Source organism: Oncorhynchus mykiss, chromosome 16, assembly GCF_057628025.1.
Source record: "Oncorhynchus mykiss isolate SJ-2025 chromosome 16, ASM5762802v1, whole genome shotgun sequence".
NCBI lineage: Eukaryota > Metazoa > Chordata > Actinopteri > Salmoniformes > Salmonidae > Oncorhynchus > Oncorhynchus mykiss.
In genome coordinates, this window is record NC_143037.1 from 81,561,642 (window position 1) to 81,586,485 (window position 24,844).

At 45.1% G+C, this 24,844-nt stretch overlaps 1 protein-coding gene across 3 annotated transcripts; it reads right to left on the bottom strand.

Annotated features, from left to right (window-relative positions):
• Positions 1-13,556: 13,556 nt before the first annotated feature.
• On the bottom strand, positions 13,557-24,844 carry vma22 (vacuolar ATPase assembly factor VMA22). 3 transcript variants are annotated; one of them, XM_090204103.1, is made up of 7 exons: positions 24,560-24,844; positions 23,397-23,765; positions 23,129-23,232; positions 19,778-19,878; positions 15,455-15,643; positions 14,319-14,419; positions 13,557-14,198 (listed from the first exon to the last, which is right to left on the bottom strand). In XM_090204103.1, the coding sequence occupies exons 2-7, from the start codon at positions 23,511-23,513 to the stop codon at positions 14,151-14,153; spliced, it is 660 nt and encodes a 219-aa protein (XP_090060229.1). In that variant the 5' UTR covers positions 23,514-23,765; positions 24,560-24,844; the 3' UTR covers positions 13,557-14,150. The 3 variants fall into 3 exon arrangements, with proteins under 3 accessions (XP_090060229.1, XP_090060230.1, XP_090060228.1); XM_090204104.1 differs by having other exon boundaries at positions 13,557-14,268; XM_090204102.1 differs by having other exon boundaries at positions 13,557-14,268; positions 14,310-14,419.

Here is a 24,844-nt window from a genome sequence, read left to right on the forward strand (position 1 = left end):
AGTGAAATAAAACAATAACTAACTGAAACAGCAGAAGACAAGGCATATTGAAATTATAGAGAGGCATGTGTAGCCGAGTGATCATAGGGTCCAATGAGCAGCAATAGGTGAGTCCGGGAGTCGTTCGATAGTCACTACTATGCTAGGCGAGCGGGAGGCACGGCGTTCAGAAAGCTAGCGGGCCGGGGCTAGCAGATGGGTCTTGGGCGACATTGCAATGGAAAAGCCTGTTGAAACCACATCGGACAATTACGTCGGCAGACCAGCTGTGATGGATCGGCGGGGCTCCGTGTCGGCAATAAAATGTCCAGGCCAATTGGCAAAAGAGGTATTGTAGCCCACGAAATTAGCGGGTATACCTCTTCGGTTAGCCGGGAGATGGGCCTAGCTCGAGGCTAGCTCAAAGCTAACTGGTGCTTGCTTCGGGACAGAGGCATTAGCCAGCGGTAGCCCCTCGGTTGCAGCTAGCTACTGTAGCTGCGATGATCCGGTGTAATGGCCTAGAGCTTGAGGCAGGAATCCGGTGATGTGGTGGAGAAAAGCAGTCCGATATGCTCTGGGTTGATTTTGCGCTGTGCAGACTGGCAGGTATTGACGGAGCTAAAGCCGGCTGGTGTCCGAGCTGAAGGTGTAGACCGCTAGCCGTGGCTAACAGTGACTACTAGCTCGTGACTAGTTTGCTTCTGATGGAAGTTCCAGTTGTAACATAAAAAAAACAGCAGATCTGTACCACATTGGGGGTTGCAGGAAAGTATATTTAGATCGTTGGTGGTAAGTGAGATTAAAATATATACGAAAACCCCCCCGATGAAACCGATTATTTACATGGGACAAGACGGGACAAAACAAACACACGTCCGACTGCTACGCCATCTTGGATTCCACCAAGATTCACACTTAGAGTTGCCTGTATTGTGGGACTACTGGTCATTTCTTCTCCACTTGTCCACTAAAAGACCACACAAATCTAAGTAAAGGGATGGAATATGAATATATACATATTCATATATGGATGAGCAATGACCAAGCGGCATAGGCAAGATGCTATAGATGGTATAAAATACAATATATACATATGGGGTGAGTAATGCAATATATGTAAACATCATCATTAAAATGGCATTAATAAAATTACTAGTGATCCATTTGTTAGAGTGGCCAATGATTTCAAGTCTGTATGTAGGCAGCAGCCTCTCTGTGTTAGTAGTGGCAGTTTAACAGTCTGATGGCCTTGAGATAGAAGCTGTTTTTCAGTCTCTTGATCCCTGCTTTGATGCACCTGTACTGACCTCGCCTTCTGGATGATAGTGGGGTGAACTGGCAGTGGCTCTGGTGGTTGTTGTCCTTGATGATCTTTTTGGCCTTCCTGTGACATCGGGTGCTGTATGTGTCCTGGAGGGCAGGTAGTTTGCCCCGGTGATGCGTTGTGCAGACCGCACCACCCTCTGGAGAGCCCTGAGGTTGTGGGTGTTGCCGTTGCCGTACCAGGCAGTGAAACAGCCCGACAGGATGCTCTCAATTGTGCATCTGTAAAAGTTTGTGAGGGATTTAGGTGACAAGCCAAATGTCTTCAGCCTCCTGAGGTTGAAGAGGCGCTGTTACGCCTTCTTCACCACACTGTCTGTGTGGGTGGACCATTTCAGTTTGTCTGTGATGTGTACGCCGAGGAACTTAAAATGTTCCACCTTCTCCACTGCTGTCCCGTCGATGTGGATAGGGGGTGCTCCCTCTGCTGTTTCCTGAAGTCCACGATCATCTTCTTTTTTTCTCCTTTTTATTTAACTTTTATTTAACTAGGCAAGTCAGTTAAGAACAAATTCTTATTTACGACCTACCAAAAGGCCTCCTGCGGGGACGGGGGCCCGGATTAAAAATATATATATTTTTAGAAATTATAAATATAGGACAAAACACACATCACGACAAGAGAGACAACACAACACTGCATAAAGGGAGACCTTAGACAACAACATAGCAAGGCAGCAACACATGACAAAAAAGCATGGTAGCAACACAACATGACAACAACATGGTAGCAACACAACATGGTAGCAGCACAAAACATGGTACAAACATTATTGGGCACACACAACAGCATAAAGGGCAAGAAGGTAGAGACAACAATACATCACGCAAAGCAGCGCCACAACTGTCAGTAAGAGTGTCCATTATTGAGTCTTTGAATGAAGAGATTGAGATAAAACTGTCCAGTTTGAGTGTTTGCTGCAGCTCGCTCCAGTCGCTAGTTGCAGCGAACTGAAAATACAAGCGACCCAGGGATGTGTGTGCTTTGGGGACTTTAACAGAATGTGACTGGCAGAACGGGGGGTGTTGTACGTGGAGGATGAGGGCTGCAGTAAATATCTCAGATAGGGGGGAGTGAGGCCTAAGCGGGTTTTATAAATAAGCATCAACCAGTGGGTCTTGCGACAGTTATACAGAAGTCTGTGTTTTGTGTAGGCTGACCCCGGCGGGACGTTTTGATAGCCTCCGACAATGAATCCACAGATGAAAGGGGGAACCTAGATGACCAGTTTACAGAGGAATATAAAGTGCTGTGATGTGTCCTATAAGGAACATTGGTGGCAAATCCGATGGCTGAGAGCACCCTTACCTGCCGATCTATAAATTACGTCTCCGTAATCTAGCATGGGTAAAATGGTCATCTGAATCAGGGTTAGTTTGGCAGCTGGGGTGAAAGAGGAGCGATCTCGATAGAAGAAACCAAGTATAGATTTAACTTTAGCCTGCAGCTTTGATATGTACTGAGAGAAGGACAGTGTACCATCTAGCCATACTCCCAAGTACTTGTATGAGGTGACTACCTCAAGCTCTAAACCCTCAGAGGTAGTAATCACACCTGTGGGGAGAGGGACATTCTTCTTACCAAACCACATTACCTTTGTTTTGGAGGTGTTCAGAACAAGGTTAAGGGCAGATAAAGCTTGTTGGTGTCACGCCCTGGCCATAGAGAGGCTTTTTAATCTCTATGTACTGATAAACATTGAGCCTCGTACGGGTCCTCTTGGGCAGGAGAAGCTAGGTCCCATGCCGCTGATAAACACTGAGCCTCGTATGGGTCCTCTCTGCAATGGATCTCGGTGTATGATTGTATAAATCCACCGTGTAGAAGTCAAACTGCAAATTGTTTGCCTCGCAGTGGAATTGGGGGCTCTGACCTGTGGGGATAAGAGGATCAGCATCTACCCAGATCTGAGTGCTGAACTGCTAAAACAGAGTGACCTATAATGAGGTGAGATCCCAGCCATGCAAGCTAAACCTGAGATGAGGCTTCATCCACAGGGCAAAACTCATCTTGGTCTAATAGAATACAACACACACGTTTCCACTGGCAAGGAGACTCAAGACTTCTTTGATAAACACATCAAGCACAACACCTCAATCAGCCTGACTAACCGGTGTCTGTATATAGCCTCTCTACTGTATATAGCCTCGCCACTGTATATAGCCTCACTACTGAATATAGCCTCGCTACTGTATATAGCCTCGCTACTGTATATAGCCTCTCTACTGTGTGTAGCCTCTCTACTGTATATAGCCTCTACTGTATATAGCCTCTCTACTGTGTGTAGCCTCGCTACTGTATATAGCCTCTGTACTGTATATAGCCTCGCTACTGTATATAGCCTCTCTACTGTATATAGCCTCTCTACTGTATATAGCCTCACTACTGTATATAGCCTCTCTACTGTATATAGCCTCGCTACTGTATATAGCCTCGCTACTGTATATAGCCTCTCTACTGTATATAGCCTCTCTACTGTATATAGCCTCGCTACTGTATATAGCCTCGCTACTGTATATAGCCTCTCTACTGTATATAGCCTCTCTACTGTATATAGCCTCTCTACTGTATATAGCCTCGCTACTGTATATAGCCTCTCTACTGTGTGTAGCCTCGCTACTGTATATAGCCTCTCTACTGTGTGTAGCCTCTCTACTGTATATAGCCTCGCTACTGTATATAGCCTCTCTACTGTGTGTAGCCTCTCTACTGTATATAGCCTCGCCACTGTATATAGCCTCTCTACTGTGTGTAGCCTCGCTACTGTATATAGCCTCTCTACTGTGTGTAGCCTCTCTACTGTGTGTAGCCTCTCTACTGTATATAGCCTCGCTACTGTATGTAGCCTCTCTACTGTGTGTAGCCTCTCTACTGTGTGTAGCCTCTCTATTGTATATAGCCTCTCTACTGTGTGTAGCCTCTCTACTGTATGTAGCCTCGCTACTGTATATAGCCTCTCTACTTTGTGTAGCCTCTCTACTGTATGTAGCCTCGCTACTGTATATAGCCTCTCTACTGTGTGTAGCCTCTCTACTGTATGTAGCCTCTCTACTGTATATAGCCTCGCTACTGTGTGTAGCCTCTCTACTGTATGTAGCCTCTCTACTGTATATAGCCTCGCTACTGTATATAGCCTCTCTACTGTGTGTAGCCTCTACTGTATGTAGCCTCTCTACTGTATATAGCCTCTCTACTGTGTGTAGCCTCTCTACTGTATGTAGCCTCTCTACTGTGTGTAGCCTCTCTACTGTATATAGCCTCTCTACTGTGTGTAGCCTCTCTACTGTATATAGCCTCTCTACTGTGTGTAGCCTCTCTACTGTATGTAGCCTCGCTACTGTTTTTCTACTGTTGTTTTTATTTCTTTACTTAACCAATTGTTCACCTAATACCTTTTTTGCACTATTGGTTAGAGCCTGTAAGTAAGCATTTCACTGTGTATTTGGCGCACGTGACAAATAAACTTGATTTGACTCACAAGGGGACGAGCCGACAGATATAGGCTAACCCCAATTTGACTGGCTAAATATTGAGGTATACTACCCACGAACAATCACGCAGCCTATGGCTGTGATGCTGCCCTCAGCATAAGACTATGGTAAACACATCTCCTAAATGGGGTAAAAGGAACACTAATATTATTAACATCATTATTATTATCGTTATCATTGCTGAACATTGGACTTCATTATCATATTGCAGGACATTGATACAATGATGACTCCATGCCAATTAATGAACAATATATTAAAGGGAAATACCTAGTCAGTTATCCAACTGAATGTATTTAACTGAAATGTGCCTCTCCACATTTAACCCAACCCCTCTGAAATAGAGAGGAGCGGGGAGCTGCCTTATTCGACATCCATGCCTTCAGCGCCCGGGGAACAGTGGGTTAAATGACAGAACGCTCTAATCATCAGGCTACCTGACGGCTATGGCCCAACGCTCTAATCATCAGGCTACCTGACGGCTATGGCCCAACGCTCTAATCATCAGGCTACCTGACGGCTATGGCCCAACACTCTAATCATCAGGCTACCTGACGGCTATGGCCAGTCCCATATGGGCTAAACTGTTGAAAAGTTCAGCACCCGGATTTTTTAAATAAAAAAATAAAAATCATAATTCAGCCTAAATCGAACCTCCCATTTCTCTCAAAAAAAATTGAAAAAGCTTTTGAGCAGCAACTCACTGCCTCCCTAAAGACAAACAATGTTTACAAAATGCTTCAGTCTGTTTTTAGATCCCATCATAGCGCTGAGACTGCACTCGTGAAGGTGGTAAATGAACTTTTAATGGTGTCAGACCGAGGCTCTGCATCTGTCCACGTGCTCCAAGACCTTAGTGCTGCTTTTGAAACCATCGATCGTGACATTCTTTTGGAGAGATTGTAAACCCAAATTGGTCTACACTGACAAGTTCTTGCCTGGTTAAGATCTTATCTGTCGGAAAGATATCAGTTTGTCTCTGTGGATGGTTTGTCCTCTGACAAATCAACTGTAAGTTTTGCTGTTCCTCAAGGCTCTGTTTTAGGACCACTACTGTCTTCCCTATATATTTTACATCTTGGTGATGTCATTCGGAAACATAATGTTAACTTTCACTGCTATGCCAACGATACACAGCTGTACATTTCGATGAAACATGGTGAAGCCCAAAAATTGCCCTTCCTGGAAGCCTGTGTTTCAGACATAATGGATGGTGGCAAATGTTTTACTTTTAAACTCGGACAAAACAGAGATGCTGGTTCAGAAATGTTCAGAAATTATGCACTTCTAGATTAGACTACAATGCTCTACTTTCCGGCTACCCGGATAAAGCACTAAATAAACTTCAGTTAGTGCTAAACACTGCTGCTAGAATCTTGACTAGAACCCCAAAATTTGATCATATTACTCCAGTGCTAGCCTCTCTACACTGGCTTCCTGTAAAGGGATTCTCTGCCTCTAACCCTATTACCAGGGCAGAGTCACTGACTTACTGGTGCTCTTCCATGCCATCCCTAGGAGTGGTGCGTCAATTGAGTGGGTTGAGTCACTGATGTGCTCTTCCTGTCCGGGTTTGGTGCCCCCTCTCGGTTTTGTGCCGTGGGGGAGATCTTCGTGGTCTATACTCAGCCTTGCCTCAGAGTAGTTAGTTGGTGGTTTGAAGATATCCCTCTGGTGGTGTGGGGGTTATGCTTTGGCAAAGTGGGTGGGATTATATCCTGCCTGGTTGGCTCTGTCTGGGGGTATCGTCGGACGGGGCCACAGTGTCTCCCAACCCCTTCTGTCTCAGCCTTATGCTGCAATAGTTTGTGTCGGGGGGCTAGGGCCAGTCTGTTATGTCTGGAGTATTTCTCCTGTCTTATCCAGTGTCCTGTCTGAATTTAAGTATGCTCCCTCTAATTCTCTCTCCCTCCCAGGTAGTCCTGGGACCATGCCTCAGGACTACCTGGCCTGATGACTCCTCGCTGTCCTCAGTCCTGCTGCTGCTCCAGTTTCAACTGTTCTGCCTGCGGCTATGGAACCCTGACCTGTTTACCGGACGTGCTATCTGTCCCGGACCTGCTGTTTTCGACTCTCTCTCTCTACCGAACCTGCGGTCTCAAACTCTGAATCCTCGGCTATGAAAAGCCAACTGACAATTGCTCCTGAGGTGCTGAACATGAGTTTGAACATCTTGGCCATGTACTGTTATAATCTCCACCCGGCACAGCCAGAAGAGAACTGACCACACCTCAGAGCCTGGTTCCTCTCTAGGTTTCTTCCTAAGTTCCTGGCTTTCTAGGGAGTTTTTCCTAGCCACCGTGCTTCTACATCTGTATTGCTTGCTGTTTGGGGTTTTAGGCTGGGTTTCTGTATAGCACTTTGTGACATTGGCTGATGTAAAAAGGGCTTTATAAATACATTTGATTGAAATAGTCTGGGTAGACATTTGATTAGCTGTTCAGGAGTCTTATGGCTTGGGGGTAGAAGCTGTTAGGAGGTATTTGGGATCTAGACTTGCCATGCGGTAGCAGAGAAAAGAGTCCATGACTCCCGAGTGGCGCAGCGGTCTAAGACACTGCATCTCAGTGCAAGAGGCATCACTATTGTCCCTGGTTTGAATCCAGGCTGTATAACATCTGGCCGTGATTGGGAGTTCCATAGGGTGGTGCACAATTGGTCCCAGCGTCGTTCGGGTTTGGACAGGGTAGGCCTTCATTGCAAATAACAATTTGTTCTTAACTGACTTGCCTAGTTAAATAACGGTAAAATTTTAACAATTATTTGTATGTTTAGCTCACATAATATAAATGTCTGCATTAAGATGTCTGTAATATAATAAACATGTCAGAAACTAATGTAGACATTAACAAACTAAGCAATTCTTATAGCTTCCATAATATTATTTACGATGGTGACAGAATGCCAAGATGGAGGCGCAGTGGCTTCAACACAGCACCCCCTATCAGTCATTGTGCATATATAAATCATTGGTGAAAACAGTTGCCAATACAGTGAGCTATTGCGTTTCATAAGCGCTGGCTATGATGCTAGTGTAGAACATGGGGATATGTGAAACTTCCTTCTCAGTCTGAAGTGTCCCCACCTGCTTTTCGCATGTCGCCAACTGGTAAGACACTTCAGGAGAGCAGTCACATGTGCAAGGCAGAGATCCAGAGTTTGCGCCAGGAATGGACCGAATCGGGAGGAAGTGGTACTCGCTAAGCAAGCAGCGGGATGTTCTTTACATTCACAGTCATGCTGTGAAGCAAACTATCTGTAACGGATGTGAAACGGCTAGCTTAGTTAGCGTGGGCGCTAAATAGCGTTTCAATCAGTGACGTCACTTGCTCTGAGACCTTGAAGTAGTAGTTCCCCTTGCTCTGCAAGGGCCGCGGCTTTTGTGGAGCGATGGGTAACGATGCTTCGAGGGTGACTGTTGATGTGTGCAGAAGGTCCCTAGTTCGCGCCCGGGTATGGGCGAGGGGACGGTCTAAATTTGTACTGTTACATTGATGCTGTTGACCCGGATTACTGGTTGCTGCGGAAACAGGAGGAAGGTCAAAAGGGGGGTGAGTGTAACGGATGTGAAACGGCTAGCTTAGTTAGCGTGGGCGCTAAATAGCGTTTCAATCAGTGACGTCACTTGCTCTGAGACCTTGAAGTAGTAGTTCCCCTTGCTCTGCAAGGGCCGCGGCTTTTGTGGAGCGATGGGTAACGATGCTTCGAGGGTGACTGTTGATGTGTGCAGAAGGTTCCTGGTTCGCGCCCGGGTATGGGCGAGGGGACGGTTTAAAATTATACTGTTACATATCCAGTAATGTTGAAATCATGTATCCATGTACAGTCCCTTCGGAAAGTATTCAGACCCCTTGACTTTTTCCACATTTTGTTACAGTTATTCTAAAATGGATTTTTAAAAAAATCCTCATCAAACTACACACAATACACCATAATGACAAAGCATAAACAGGCTTTTAGAATGTTTGCAAATGTATAAAAATGTGAAATATCACATTTACATAAGTATTCAGACCCTTTCCTCAGTACTTTGTTGAAGCACCTTTGGCAACGATTACAGCCTCAAGTCTTCTTGGGTATGGCGCTACAAGCTTGGCACACCTGTATTTGGGGAGTTTCTCCCATTCTTCTCTGCAGATCCTCTCAAGCTCTGTCAGGTTGGATGGGGAGCATTGCTGCACAGCTAGTTTCAGATCTCTCCAGAGATGTTAGATTGGGTTCAAGTCCAGGCTCTGGCTTGACCACTAAAGGACATTCAAAGACTTGTCCCAAAGCCACTCCTGCGTTGTCTTGGCTGTGTGCTTAGGGTTGTTGTTCTGTTGGAAGGTGAACCTTCACCCTAGTAGGAGGTCCTGAGTGCTCTGGAGCAGGTTTTCATCAAGGATCTCGCTGTACTTTGCTCCGTTCATATTTCCCTCGATCTTGACTAGTCTTCCAGTCCCTGCTGCTGAGAAAGATCCCCACAGCATGATGCTGCCACCACCATGCCTCACCGTAGGGATGGTGACAGGTATCCTACAGATGTGACACTTGGCATTCAGGCCAAAGAGTTCAAACTTGGTTTCATCAGAGCAGAGAAATTTGAAATTTGCTTTTTTTTGTTTTCAATGTCTGAGAGTCTTTAGGTGGCTTTTGGCCTGATTGGTGGAGTGCTGCAGAGATGGTTGTCCTTCTGGAAGATTCTCCCATCTCAACAAATGAACTTTGGAGCTGTCAGAGCGACCATCGCGTTCTTGGTCACCTCCCTGACCAAGGCCCTTCTCCCCTGATTGCTCTGTTTGGCCGGGTGGCCAGCTCTAGGAAGAGTATTGGTGGTTCCAAACTTCTTCCATTTAAGAATGATGGAGGCCACTGTGTTCTTGGGGACCTTCAATGCTGGATAAATGTTTTAGTACCCATCTCCAGATCTGTGCCTCGACACAATCCTGTCTCGGCGCTCCACGGACAATTCTTTCAACCTCGTGGTTTGGTTTTTGCTCTGACATGCACTGTCAACTGTGGGGCATTTTATAGGCAGGTGTGTGCCTTTCCAAATTATGTCCAATCAATTGAATTTACCACAGGTGGACTCCAATCAAGTTGTAGACTCATCTCAAGGATGATCAATTGAAACAGGATGCACCGGAGCTCAATTTCGAGCAAAGGGTTTGAATACGTATGTAAATAAGGTGTTTGTTCTATATTTGTAATTCTAAAAATCTGTTTTCACTTTGTCATGAAGGGATTTTAGAAACACATAAAATAGGCTTACTCTGGCATGACTTTTGATAACCATGTCAATCTCTTTCGGACAAGGTGACTTTTATCAATATAATTCGCCTGTATTTACCCCCCCAACAATTAAATGCTAATTAGCTGCTAATGTGACTATTGTAAAGAACTATAAATGCCATGATGATCTGGACGAGACTGCCCAATCAAGGCAAAGGTAAGAATCTCTGGATTAACTATCTAATGTTAGCTAAATTTAGTAATGAATAAACTGGCTACATTTCTATACATTAACAATTCTGTGAACTGTCTTGTGCAAGTTTGAAATTGACACAATGTCTGTTAGCAAAGATGTCAGCTCGATATGACGTTCAAGAGCTTGTAGGGATTTGTCGTTTTGCATGATGTCTACTCTAATGCTAATTAGCATTTTCGAATCTGAGAGTAAAAAGAGGAATATATTGATAAGTCACCTTGTCCAAGAGAGATTTACATGATTATCAAAACATCACGCCAGGGATGGAAAAACGATTGGAACCATTTCCCTTTGACGGCTAGGTTTTATGGGTATTATGACACCTTCACTATGGGGCTGTATTGACAGTGAAAGTTACAGCTAATTTTGGGATTGTATGTCGATTTGTTCTCCTTAAATAAAAGTAATCTGATTTATTTGTTTGACCAACCTTTTCGCCACCAGCTCCTGATATCAGGGCATAAAACCTAGTCTCCTGAATTAGCCCAGCTGGCGCAAATGTGCACTTGGCCCGAGCTCGTTTCCCTGGCTAAACTATCTGAACTATGCTAGTTTTCATCCTCATTCCTAAACTTCATAAATACTGCACCCTCAACTTCAAAACTATGTATACAATATTGTAACTAAGAAATTTGATGGAAAGAAACTTGAAATGGTGTATTGTTTTGTTGGAATAGCCATGACTGGTTCAGCATATCTGTCATAAGATGATGGTGGCGACGGATATTATTGCTACTTAACGCAGATCCAAGTTCAGTTTTGAGATCCACTGGCATCATTGGCGTAGGGTTAGCGTTTCTGACTGGTCTTGGAACTAAGGGAACGGGTTGGCTCGATGGGATATGTAGTGATTTTTCCAAGACAGCCAGATATGTACACAGTCTTCTACCCTTAACCTTCTTTCAACTGACTCTTGGATGATTAAATCAGACTTTATTAACATAATGAGTAATCCAGGAATGTCACAAGTTTATTGACACGAGGGTCTACAGCGTTCCCCCTAATCCGCACCTGTCTACTAAAGGGGACATCGACAGATTCACCTTGTCGGCTTCGGGATTCGATCTCACAACCTTTCAGTCATTGGCTCAACACTAACCGCTAGGCCAAATTATACCCTAACATTTATGGACCCACACATACTACCACAGACCCACACGTACTACCACAGACCCACACGTACTACCACAGACCCACACTTACTACCACAGACCCACACTTACTACCACAGACCCACACTTACTACCACAGACCCACACATACTACCACAGACCCATACATACTACCACAGGCCCACACATACTACCACAGACCCACACATACTACCACAGACCCACACATACTACCACAGACCCACACATACTACCACAGACCCACACATACTACCACAGACCCACACATATCTTTACCCCTGCTACCTACATGTACAGTATCAGTCAAAAGTTTGGACACACTTAATCAAGTGTTTTAATTTATTTTCACTATTTTCTACATCGCAGAATAATAGTGAAGACATCAAAACTATGAAATAACACATATGGTTGGTAGGGGTGGTATACAGAAGATATCCCTATTTGGTAAAAGACCAAGTCCATATTATGGCAAAAAAACAGCTATAATAAGCAAAGAGAAACAACAGTCCATCATTACTTTAAGACATGAAGGTCAGTCAAAACAGAACATTACAAGAACTCTCAAAGTTGAAGTGCAGTCGCAAATACCATGAAGCGCTATGATGAAACTGGCTCTCATGAAAACCGCCACAGGAAAGGAAGACCCAGAGTTACCAACTGTTGCAGTTGATAACTTCATTAGAGTTACCAGCCTCAGAAATTGCAGCCCAAATAAATGCTTCAGAGTTCAAGTAACAAACATATCAACATCCACTGTTCAAAGGAGACTGCGTGAAATCAGGCCTTCATGGTCAAATTGCTGCAAAGAAACCACTACTAAAGGACACCAATAACAAGAAGAGACTTTCTTGGGCCAAGAAACACAAGCGATGGACATCAGACCGGTGGAAATCTGTCCTTTGGTCTGATGAGTCCAAATGAGAGATTTTTGGTTCCAACCGCCGTGTCTTTGTGAGACGCAGAGTAGGTGAATGGATGATTTCCACATGTGTGGTTCCCACCGTGAAGCATGGAGGAGGAGGAGGTGTGATGGTGCTTTGCTGGTGACACTGTCAGTGATTTATTTAGAATTCAAGGCACACTTAACCAGCATGGCTACCACAGCATTCTGCAGCAATATGCCATCCCATCTGGTTTGCGCTTAGTGGGACTATCACAGGATAATGACCCACAACCCACTTCAGTCGGATGTTTTGATAGAATACATTTATCACAGCTAGCTAGTAATGTTAGCTAGCTAGCTACTTGCACAAGCATTTCATGTAATGATGTGATGTTATCTAGCTAGAAGAAACAAGTTTAGAACAGACATTTGATCAACTAACAAGCTAGCTGAGAAGCTTACACAAAATAATTTGTTTTATGGCCATCCCATCTGGTTTGCACTTTGTGGGATTATCATTTGTTTTTAAACAGGACAATGGTGCAACACACCTCAGGTGTAAGGGATATTTGATCAAGAAAGAGAGTGATGGAGTGCTGCATCAGATGACCTGGCCTCCACAATCACCTGACCTCAACCCAAGTGAGATGGTTTGGGATAAGCTGGACTGCAGAGTGACAGAAATGCAGCCAACAAGTGCTCAGCATTTGTGGGAACTCCTTCAAGACTGTTGGAAAAGCATTCCAGGTAAAGCTGGTTGAGAGAATGCAGAAAGAGTGTGCAAAGCTGTCATCAAGGCAAAGGGTGGCTTTTTTATTTAACTAGGAAAGTCAGTTAAGAACACATTCTTATTTACAATGACGGCCTACCGGGGAACAGTGGGTTAACTGCCTTGTTCAGGGTCAGAACGACAGATTTTTACCTTGTCATCTCGGGGATTCGATCCAGCAACCTATCGGTTACTGGCCCAACGCTCTAACCACTAGGCTACATGCCTTCCCTTCTTTGAATAATCTCAAATATATTTAGATTTGTTTAACACTTTTCATGTCTCCATTTGTGTTATTTCATAGTTTTAATGTCTTAACTATTATTATAGAAAATAGTAAAAAATAAAGTAAAACCCTTGAATGAGTAGGTGTCCAAACTTTGGACTGGTACTGTACATATCTACCTCAACATATCTTTACCCCTATTAGCTACATGTACGTATAGGTAGCAGGGGTATATCTTGAGTATTTCTCTCCGCTAATAGAGGCGTAATAAAGTTCACAAATTGTGATAAAAAAAGATGTATATTTTATTATTTGTATATTTTGTATTTATTCATCAGGGGTGCTGCAGCCCCCTCAGCCTTTGTATAAAGGGCTCTAGACAGAAGTACTACTATACTATGTGGGAGAGAGTGGCTGTGTACGCTAAACCATGATCTGGTCAGTCAGGTCAGTCTGGTCAGTGTGGTCCGTCTGGTCAGCCTGGTTCGTCTGTCCGTCTGGTCCTTCTGTCCGTCTGGTTCATCTGTCAGTCAGGTCAGTCTGTCAGTCAGGTCAGTCTGTCAGTCAGGTCAGTCAGGTCAGTCAGGTCAGTCTGTCAGTCAGGTCAGTCTGTCAGTCAGGTCAGTCAGGTCAGTCTGTCAGTCAGGTCAGTCTGTCAGTCAGGTCAGTCAGGTCAGTCAGGTCAGTCTGGTCAGTGTGGTCCGTCTGGTCAGCCTGGTTCGTCTGTCCGTCTGGTCCTTCTGTCCGTCTGGTTCATCTGTCAGTCAGGTCAGTCTGTCAGTCAGGTCAGTCAGGTCAGTCTGTCAGTCAGGTCAGTCAGGTCAGTCAGGTCAGTCTGTCAGTCAGTCAGTCAGGTCAGTCTGTCAGTCTGTCAGTCAGGTCAGTCTGTCAGTCAGGTCAGTCAGGTCAGTCAGGTCAGTCAGGTCAGTCAGGTCAGTCAGGTCAGTCTGTCAGTCAGGTCAGTCTGTCAGTCAGGTCAGTCAGGTCAGTCAGGTCAGTCTGTCAGTCAGTCAGTCAGGTCAGTCTGTCAGTCAGTCAGTCAGGTCCGGGGTCTGGCTGCTGCTCTTCTGTTTCATCTGCAACTGTTGTCTGGTGGTCAGGACTGTAGACTGGAGAGTAGCCACCTCCGCTGACAACTCTACCACTACAGGGGAGAGGAGGAGACAAGGGAGAGAGGGGAGAGGAGGGGACAAGGGAGAGAGGGGAGAGGAGGAGACAAGGGAGAGAGGGGAGAGGAGGAGACAAGGGAGAGAGGGGTGAGGAGGGGACAAGGGGGAGAGGGGTGAGGAGGGGACAAGGGGGAGAGGAGGGGACAAGGGGGAGAGGGGTGAGGAGGGGACAAGGGAGAGAGGGGTGAGGAGGGGACAAGGGGGAGAGGGGTGAGGAGGGGACAATGGAGAGGGGTGAGGAGGGGACAAGGGGGAGAGGAGGGGACAAGGGGGAGAGGGGTGAGGAGGGGACAAGGGGGAGAGGGGTGAGGAGGGGACAATGGAGAGGGGTGAGGAGGTGACAAGGGAGAGGGGTGAGGAGGGGACAAGGGGGTGAGGAGGGGACAAGGGGGAGAGGGGTGAGGAGGGGACAAGGAGGAGAGGGGTGAGGAGGGGACAAGGAGGAGAGGGGTGAGGAGGGGACAAGGGGGAGAGGGGTGAGGAGGGGACAAGGGAGAGAGGGGTGAGGAGGGGACAAGGGAGAGGGGTGAGGAGGGGACAAGGGAGAGGGGTGAGGAGGGGACAAGGGGGAGAGGGGTGAGGAGGGGACAAGGGGGAGAGGGGTGAGGAGGGGTCAAGGGAGAGGGGTGAGGAGGGGACAAGGGAGAGGGGTGAGGAGGGGACAAGGGAGAGGGGTGAGGAGGGGACAAGGGAGAGGGGTGAGGAGGGGACAAGGGAGAGGGGTGAGGAGGGGAAAAGAGAGAGGGGAGGAGGGGACAGAGGGAGAGGGGGAGAAGAGGGTACATGGGAGAGGGGGAGAAGGGTGGGAGAAAGGGGAAGGGAGAGGAGGAGGAGGGGAGAAGGGAGAGGTTGGATGGGGGAGGAGGGTAGAAGGGAGGAGGTGGAAGGGGAGAGAAGAAGAGAAGGGAAAATAAATGTTTCATCCATACTGGTACATGCTCTAAGACGGAAGGCAACCATCCTACCAGACAGACCCCAACTTGTTTCATCCATCCTATCAGACAGCCTACCCTGTTTGAATGAGGCCTGGGCCTGTTTCAGGGTCTGAGGCACCAGGATTCCAAACCACTTCAGTGGGTCCTGCTGGGGGTTGGGTTCAGGTTTGGAGGAGGGAGCCGGCTCAGTCTCTGTCCACGGATGCTTGTTGTCACTCTGGTCTATCTCTGGGACCTCCTGCGTCTTCACTCTTCTCCTCACACCTGTAGATCCAACAAACATACAGTCAGATGAGGGGACTTAATTTTTTAACCTTTATTTAACCAGGAAAAGCCCTTTGTGACCCAGTCTCAAAGGACCCAAACAACAACACAGAGTTACACATGGAATAAACAAGTGTACAGTCAATAACACAATAGAAAAAAATAAAGTCTATATACAGTGTGTGCAAATAGCGTGAGGTAGGCAATAAATAGGCAATAGTAGTGAAGTAATTACAGATTAGCAAATTAACACTGGAGTGATAGATGAGCAGATGATGATGTGCAAGTAGAAATACTCGTGAGCAAAAGAGCAGAAAAGTAAATAAAAACAATATGGGGATGAGGTAGGTAGATTGGGTGTGCTATTTACAGATGGGCTATGTACAGCTGCAGCGATCGGATAGCTGCTCAGATAGCTGATGTTTAAAGTTAGTGAGGGAAATATAATCATTGGCAGCAGAGAACTGGAAGCAAAGGCGGCCAAAAGAGGAGTTGGTTTTGGGGATTGTTTGGAGGTTAGTTAACACAGTTTGGTGGTTAGTTAACAGTGTCCAAAGAAGGTCCAGATGTATACAGAATGGTGTCGTCTGCGTAGAGGTGGATCAGGGAATCACCCGCAGCAAGAGCGAAATCGTTGATATAGACAGAGAAAATAGTCGGCCCGAGAATTGAACCCTGTGGTACCCCCATAGAAACAGCCAGAGGTCCAGACAAAAGGCCATCCGATTTTACACACTGAACTATGTCTGAGAAGTAGTTGGTGAACCAGGCGAGGCAGTCATTTGAGAAACCAAGGCTGTTGAGTCTACCGATAAGGATACGGTGATTGACAGAGTCGAAAGCCTTGGCCAGTTTGATGAAGATGGCTGAACAGTACTGTCTTTTAATCGATGGCGGTTATGATATCGTTTAGGACCTTGAGCGTGGCTGAGGTGCACCCATGACCAGCTCGGAAACCAGATTGCACAGCAGAGAAGGTACGGTGGGATTCGAAATGGTCAGTGATCTGTTTATTTGGCTTGGCTTTCGAAGACCTTAGAAAGGCAGGGCAAGATGGATATAGGTTTATAACAGTTTGGGTCTAGAGTGTCACCCCCTTTGAAGAGGGGGATGACCGCGGAAGCATTCTAATCTTTAGGGATATCGGACAATACAAAAGAGAAGTTGAACAGACTAGTAATAGGGGTTACAACAATGGCGGAAGATAATTTTAGAAAGAGAGGGTCTAGATTGTCTAGCCCAGCTGATTTGTTCGGGTCCAGGTTTTGCAGCTCTTTCAGAACATCTGCAATCACGCTTATTTAAGATGGTGAGGAAATTACTTTTAAAGAATGACCAGGCATCCTCAACTGACGGAATCAGGTCAATATCCTTCCAGGATACCCGGTCGGTTAGAAAGGCCTGCTCGCAGAAGTGTTTTAGGGAGCGTTTGACGGTGATGAGGGGTGCTCGTTTGACTGCAGACCCATAGCGGATGTAGGCAATGAGGCAGTGATCGCTGAGAACCTGATTGAAAACAGCAGAGGTGTATTTGGAGGGCAAGTTGGTCAGGATGATATCTATGAGGGTGCCCATATTTACGGATTTAGGGTTGTACCTGGCGGGTTCCTTGATCATTTGTGTGAGGTTGAGGGCATTAGATTGTAGGATGGCCGGGGTGTTAAGCACATCCCAGTTTAGGTCACCTGGCAGAACGAACTCTGAAGATAGATGGGGTGCAATCATTTCACATATGGTGTCCAGGGCAGAGCTGGGAGCTGAGAGGGGTCAATAACAGGCGGCCAATAACAGGCAGCAACAGTGAGAGACATTTCTGGAGAGATTCATTTTTAAAATTAGAAGCTCGAACTGTTTGGGCATAGACGTGGAAAGTATGACAGAAATTTGCAGGCTATCTCTGCAAATTTGGCAGTTCTATCTTGATGGAAAATGTTGTAGTTGGGGATGGAAATCTCAGACTTTTTGGTGGCCATCAGGGTTGGCGGAGTGTGCTAAAGCAGTGAGTAAAACAAACTTAGGGAGGAGACATCTCATGTTAATATGCATGAAACCAAGGCTTTTTCGGTTACAGAAGTCAACAAATGAGAGTGCCTGGGGACACGCTGGGCCTTTCAAGGGTGATCTGGCAAAGGCAGCAGCAACAATCAATACATTACATAATTGAAACATACAACAACATGATCCAGCCTAAAAAAAAGCATTTCCATTCCTCCGTAACAGAGTCTCCCATCAATATTTTACATGCATTTAGTGGCACTAACAAGTATCCAAAGTTAACGAACCCAAGACATATCTCCAAATAATTCAATATAAACGTATTTCTCAGTGACATACTAAGTAATGCTACATTCAGAAAGTATTCAGACCCCTCCACATTTTGTTACGTTAGCTTTATTCGAAAAATGGATGAAATGTTGTATCCCCTCACTCTACACACAATACCCCATAATGAAAAAGCTAAGAAATATCACATTTACATAAGCATTCATACTTTCCTCAGTACTTTGTTGAAGCACCTTTGGCAGCGATTACAGCCTCGAGTCTTCTTGGGTATGACGCTACAAGCTCGGCACATCTCTATTTGGGGAATTTCTCCCATTCTTCTGTGCAGATCCTCTCAAGCTCTGTCAGGTTGGATAGGGAGCATTGCTGCACAGCTAGTCAGGATCGAGGGAAAGATGAACGGAGCAAAGTACTGTCACGTTCGTCGTATGGAGGAGACCAAAGCGCAGCGTGATTAGAACACATACTTTGTAATGAAGACGAAGACAAACTATACAGACGACAAAGGGAAGCACAGTGGCGAGCTGCCCAGTGACCCGAGCCTACCAGACGAGCTAAATGCCCTTTATGCTCGTTTCGAGGCAAGAAGCACTGAAGCATGCACGAGAGCACCAGCTGTTCTGGACGACTGTGTGATAACGCTCTCGGTAGCCAACAAAATTCACAAAGCCGCGGAGACAGATGGATTACCAGGATGTGTACTCAAAGCATGCACGGAGCCACTGGCAAGTGTCTTCACTGACATTTTCATCCTCTCCCTGACTGAGCCTGTAATACCTACATGTTTCAAGCATGTGAGCAAGACAAAGGAACTGATCGTGGACTACAGGTAAAGGCGGGCCGAACAGGCCCCCATTAACATCGACAGGGCTGTAGTGGAGCGGGTCGAGAGTTTCAAGTTCCTTGGTGTCCACATCACCAACGAACTATCATGGTCCAAACACACCAAGACAGTCGTGAAGAGGGCACAACAACACCTTTTCCCCCTCTGGAGACTGAAAAGATTTGGCATGGGTCCCCAGATCCTCAAAGTTCTACAGCTGCACCATCGAGATCATCCTGACTGGTTGCATCACCGCCTGATATGGCAACTGCTCGGCATCTGACCGTAAGGCGCTACAGAGGGTAGTGCGAATGGCCTAGCTTGGGCCAAGCTTCCTGCCATCCAGGACCTCTATAATAGGCAGTGTCAGAAGAAAGCCCAAAAAATTGTCAGAGACTCCAGTCACCCAAGTCATAGACTGTTTTCTCTGCTACCGCACGGCAAGAGGTACCAGAGAGCCAAGCCATAAGACTGCTGAAGAATTAATCAAATGGCCACCGGACTATTTACATTGACACCCCCCCTCCATTGGTTTTGTACACTGCTGCTACTCGCTGTTAATTATCTATGGATAGTCACAAAACCCCTACCTACATGTACAAATGACCTCGACTAACCTGTACCCCCCCCCCACACCCATTGACTTGGTACCGGTACCCCCTGTATATAGCCTCGTTATTGTGATTTTATTGTGTTACTTTCAATAATTTTTTACTTTATTTAAATTGGTTAATATTTTCTTAACTTTTCTTGAACTGCACTGTTGGTTAAGGGCTTGTAAGTAAGCATTTCACGGTAAGGTCTACACTTGTTGTATTCGGCGCATGTGACAAATACAATTTGATTTGCCTTGAGGCTGTAATCGCTGTCAAAGGTGCTTCAACAAAGCACTGAGTAAAGGGTCTGTTGGAAGGTCTGAATTCTTTCCGAATGCACTATATACAGTACTATTGACCTATCCCTTTTAAAGGCCTGTAGTTGGCATATGGAGAAGACACAGCCTACACTAGTCAGTGGTGCTCCATTACCCTCCTTGTCTTTAGGTCCAATGTCCTCCACCTGTCTCTCTTCAGGAGACTTCAGCGTCCTTCTCTTTGTCTGGAACTCGGCCTCACCACTCTCCAGAGTCCTACGACACACTAACATCATTATTATCCCAGATATACCCTCTACCACACATTACACAGAGTTGATAAACAGACATGCCTTTGAAGTTTGAGTCCATTGAATGGTGAGAACTGACAGCCTAAATAAAGTTGTATGGAATCGATGTCGCTAAGTTATAGTCAGGGATGCAAACTGGTGAGGGCCCAAAAAGGTGACACTTTTGTTTTGCAATGCGAAAAATCCCTGCTAGGGGTTAATGCAGGTTTCAACTAATTAAACAACAAAGAATATTTATTTATTTCACCTTTATTTAACCAGGCAGGCTAGTTGAGAACAAGTTCTCATTTGCAACTGCGACCTGGCCAAGATAAAGTGTAGCAATTCGACACATACAACAACACAGAGTTACACATGGAATAAACAAAACATACAGTCAATAATACAGTAGAACAAAAGAAAAATCTATATACAGTGAGTGCAAATGAGGTAGGTAAAGGAAATAAATAGGCCATGGTGGCGAAGTAATTACAATATAGCAATTAAACACTGGAATGGTAGATCAGCAGAAGATGAATGTGCAGGTAGAGATAATGGGGTGCAAAGGAGCAAAATAAATAAATAAATAGATACCAGTATGGGGATGAGGTAGGTAGATAGCCCATCTGTAAACAGCCCATCTATGTACAGGTGCAGTGATCTGTAAGCTGCTCTGACAGCTGGTGCTTAAAGCTAGTGAGGGAGATGTGAGTCTCCAGCTTCAGAGATTTTTGCAATATGATCTACATGATCAGTCTCTGTGTGTTAAATAAAAAGTGTTTAGTGTGAACCGAACTCACATCTAAAAAATGTAAAGAAAACAATCCAATGTTATTTGTTACCTAAACTTTACTGCAAATGACACTCAAGTCTTGAGAAAAAAACAATACACTAATATTGCAGTTAGCCATGACAGCCTTTATAATAGAATGCTTGTGACCACACACATCTAAATATTGAAAATAGGAAGAAAACATCTTAAAGTAGAAATAGAATGAAACAAACAGGCATTCTATTTTTGCTCTATTATAGTGGCCACTATAGGAGACATTGATCAAGTGCACAAGGCTTCATGTGTGGAAAAATAACGTTAACTGAGTAAAACATTTAATAATCCTTCCTCACTCACACACAAGTGTTACTGTCAAATTCAATACAACAAAAGCAATACCTTTGGGCTACACTACACATTATTACATTGTACATTTTCTACCTGTGGACATCTGTTCTACAATGTGCCAGCAGAGCATGATACCCTTTGTTGGCATAATTTATCTCAATCCCATTGAGGTCCCAGGTGTGCTCAATGGGATTGAGATCCGGGCTCTTCGCTGGCCATGGCAGAACACTGACATTCCTGTCTTGCAGGAAATCACACACAGAACGAGCAGTATGGCTGGTGGCATTGTCATGCTGGAGGGTCATGTCAGGATGACAGGATCAACCCTGGTGAGATAAAACCACGACTTGTCAGTGAACAGCACTTTTTGCCAGTCCTGTCTGGTCCAGCGATGGTGGATTTGTGCCCATAGTTGACGTTGTTGCCGGTGATGTAAGGCAGGTCCTCACCAGACAACATGCCTACAAGCCCTCAGTCCAGCCTCTCTCAGCCTACTGCGAAAAGTCTGAGCACTGATGGAAGGTTTGTGCGTTCCTGGTGTAACTCGGGCAGTTGTTGTTGCCATCCTGCACCTGTCCCACAGGTGTGATGTTCGGATGTACCGATCCTGTGCAGGTGTTGTTACATGTGGTCTGCCACTGCGAGAACGATCAGCTGTCCATCCTGTTTCCCTGTAGCGCTGTCTTAGGCATCTCACAGTACTGACATTACAATTTATTGCTTTTGCCATATCTGCAGTCCTCATGCCTCCTTGCAGCATGCCTAAGGCACGTTCACGCAGATGAGCAGGGACCCTGGGCATCTTTCTTTTGGTGTTTTTCAGAGTCAGTAGAAAGGCCTCTTTAGTGTCCTAAGTTTTCATAACTGACCTTAATTGCCTACCGTCTGTAAGCTGTTAGTGTGTTAACGACCGTTCCACAGGTGCATGTTCATTAATTGTTTATGGTTCATTGAACAAGCATGGAAAACAGTGTTTAAACCCTTTACGATGAAGATCTGTGAAGTTATTTGGATTTCTACAAATTATCTTTGAAAGACAGGGTCCTGAAAAAGGGACGTTCCTTTTTTTGCTGAGTTTGGTTAACATTTCACACTGATCGCTTAAACAACTAACTCGTTAATACTTGAGGAACGGCAAGGAATCGTATAACAGTTAATACTATAGCGAATTGGTTAGGTTACTAACGTTAGCTCATCTGATGTTGTAACGTTAGCTAGCTAGCTGTCTGACTTTATTAGCAGCCAGCTAATTTTCACACCATAAACTCAATTATTTGATCAGCTGGCTAAAGTTGGCTAATGTTGCTCAACATTACTCTTGTTAACTGACAGAGAATTGGATCCAGCTACTATAGCAAGATACTAAACAATGCTAACAATACTTTTTCCACCACACCTCAAACTTTCCAAATGGAGTTTGCTTCATCACCTTCTCACCCCGTTCGCGATCTGGCTTCTCACCAACCTCTTTGTTATCGTTCAGGGACGTGCTGCTGTAACAGGCAAACTGCCTTTGCAAACTGCTGCTGTCTTTCCAGAGTGCTGAGTCTGTAACTAGCAAATTGGTTCTCTTCTCTCTTCAGTCGAGTGCTGCATTCTGTTGTTATGTGAATGACTGGCTGAGCCTTGGATACAGCAGCCGGTATATTGGCTGAGCCTTGGATACAGCAGCCGGTATATTGGCTGAGCCTTGGATACAGCAGCCGGTATATTGGCTGAGCCTTGGATACAGCAGCCGGTATATTGGCTGAGCCTTGGATACAGCAGCCGGTATATTGGCTGAGCCTTGGATACAGCAGCCGGTATATTGGCTGAGCCTTGGATACAGCAGCCGGTATATTGGCTGAGCCTTGGATACAGCAGCCGGTATATTGGCTGAGCCTTGGATACAGCAGCCGGTATATTGGCTGAGCCTTGGATACAGCAGAGTATTGCTCCAAACGCGGATCGCTCGTTCGCTTACAGCCAGTAGTGATCCAAATCCCACCCCCAAACGTTTCTCATCGGATCCAAACGGCGAATTTCGCTGAAAGGTGACTAGTTTGCATCCCTGGAGATGGTTATAGATGGTTTATAAGGTTAATACAGTCTTTGGCTAAGCGCATCTCCTTCGTACCTGGTGTGCACTCGGACCAGAGGTTCCATCTCACTCCCATACTGCAGAGCAGACACCTGCTTGTTGCCCATCGAATACCTCGCTTTGGATATGGAGAACCATCCCTGTAAAACACACACACACACACACACACACACACACACACACACACACACACACACACACACACACACACACACACACAATGTAAAGCCATAATATAAAGCCTCTGATCAAGACATCAAAGACAGTCTAGCCCTTGATACATCATGTAATTTCCATCCTATACCTGTTCTATTAGAGAGTTGAGTCTCTCTCGTTTCTCCTCCAGCAGCTCCAGTTGGTCCATAAAGACAAGCAGCTTTTGATCCAACAAGACACACTCTTCTTTCTCTGACAGACCCATCTCTCTCGCTCTCTCCTACCGTCTCACAGTTCGACGAGCAGAGACCCCTGTGACTATCCCAACTTAGATCTTGATAAAACACGATTAAATTGTGGTTTTCTTTTCTTCTTTTCGTTTGTATCACGGTTTGTTTGAAAGAGACAGTCAGAGAGCGATTGTTTACGAGGCTTCAAATGCCACTTCCGTCTTCTGGTCATGTGAGGGGATCGCTCCACAAATGATGACGTCACATCTGTACGGCATTGAATAAACCTTCAAAATAAAAGCCCGCATTTCAAAACATTGCAATGTGGATAACCCATTCAAAATGTTAAATATATATACATATATATTTTTAACCTTTATTTATTTCTAGAAACATCTCAAGGATGATCAATGGAAACAGGATGCACCTGAGCTCAATTTCGAGTCTCATCGCAAAGGGTCTGGATACTTTTGTAAAATATTATAATATTTTAATTGAACCTTTATTTAACAAGGCAAGTCCGTTAAAAACACATTCTTATTTACAATGACGTCCTACACCGGCCAAACTCGGAAAGACACTGGGCCAATTGTGCGCTGCCCTAACGGACTCCCAATCACGGCCGGTTGTGATACAGCCTGAATATGAGACAGATTTTCTGCTGAGTTGGGCCTCTCTTCCTCTCGGACTTCACCAACGTTGTGGAGCCGAAAACATATATTTTTTTTTTATGATTTAAACCCATACTTTTTTAACAATCGTTAATCAAATACAACCACCAACAGTTTGCTCTTGCTCTAAGATGGCAACTCAGCGCAAATGTGCATGTGACAATTGAATCTCAACAAGGAAACAGTCGGTGGTTGTATTCAATGTTTATTGAAAAAGTATGGATTCAGCAAACAAAGAAAGGCAACCGAATACAGAGGACAAACATAGGTACAAAGTCGGTGTTTCATAATACATTTATTTTTTTAAAGTATTGACCTTGGGCGAATTGATGAAGTCGAGCTAGATTCCACAAACCTGGTCTCTGCAATTCTGTGAACTGTCTTGTGCAAGTTTTAAATTGACACAATACCTGTTAGCAAAGGTGTCAGCTCGATATGACGTTCAAGAACTTGAAGAGATTTGTAGTCTTGCATGATGTCTACTCTAATGCTGATTAGCATTTTAGAAGTAAATAGAGCAGAAAATATTGATATTTCACCTTGCCCGAGAGAGATTTACACGATTATCAAAACGTCACTCCAGGGTAACCCTACACAAAAAATAGCCCTTATTTTAAGTGTTTCTAAATTCCCCTACGGGAAAAATAAATGGTGGAGAAACGATTGAACCATTTCCCGGTTTGTCCGCTAGGTTT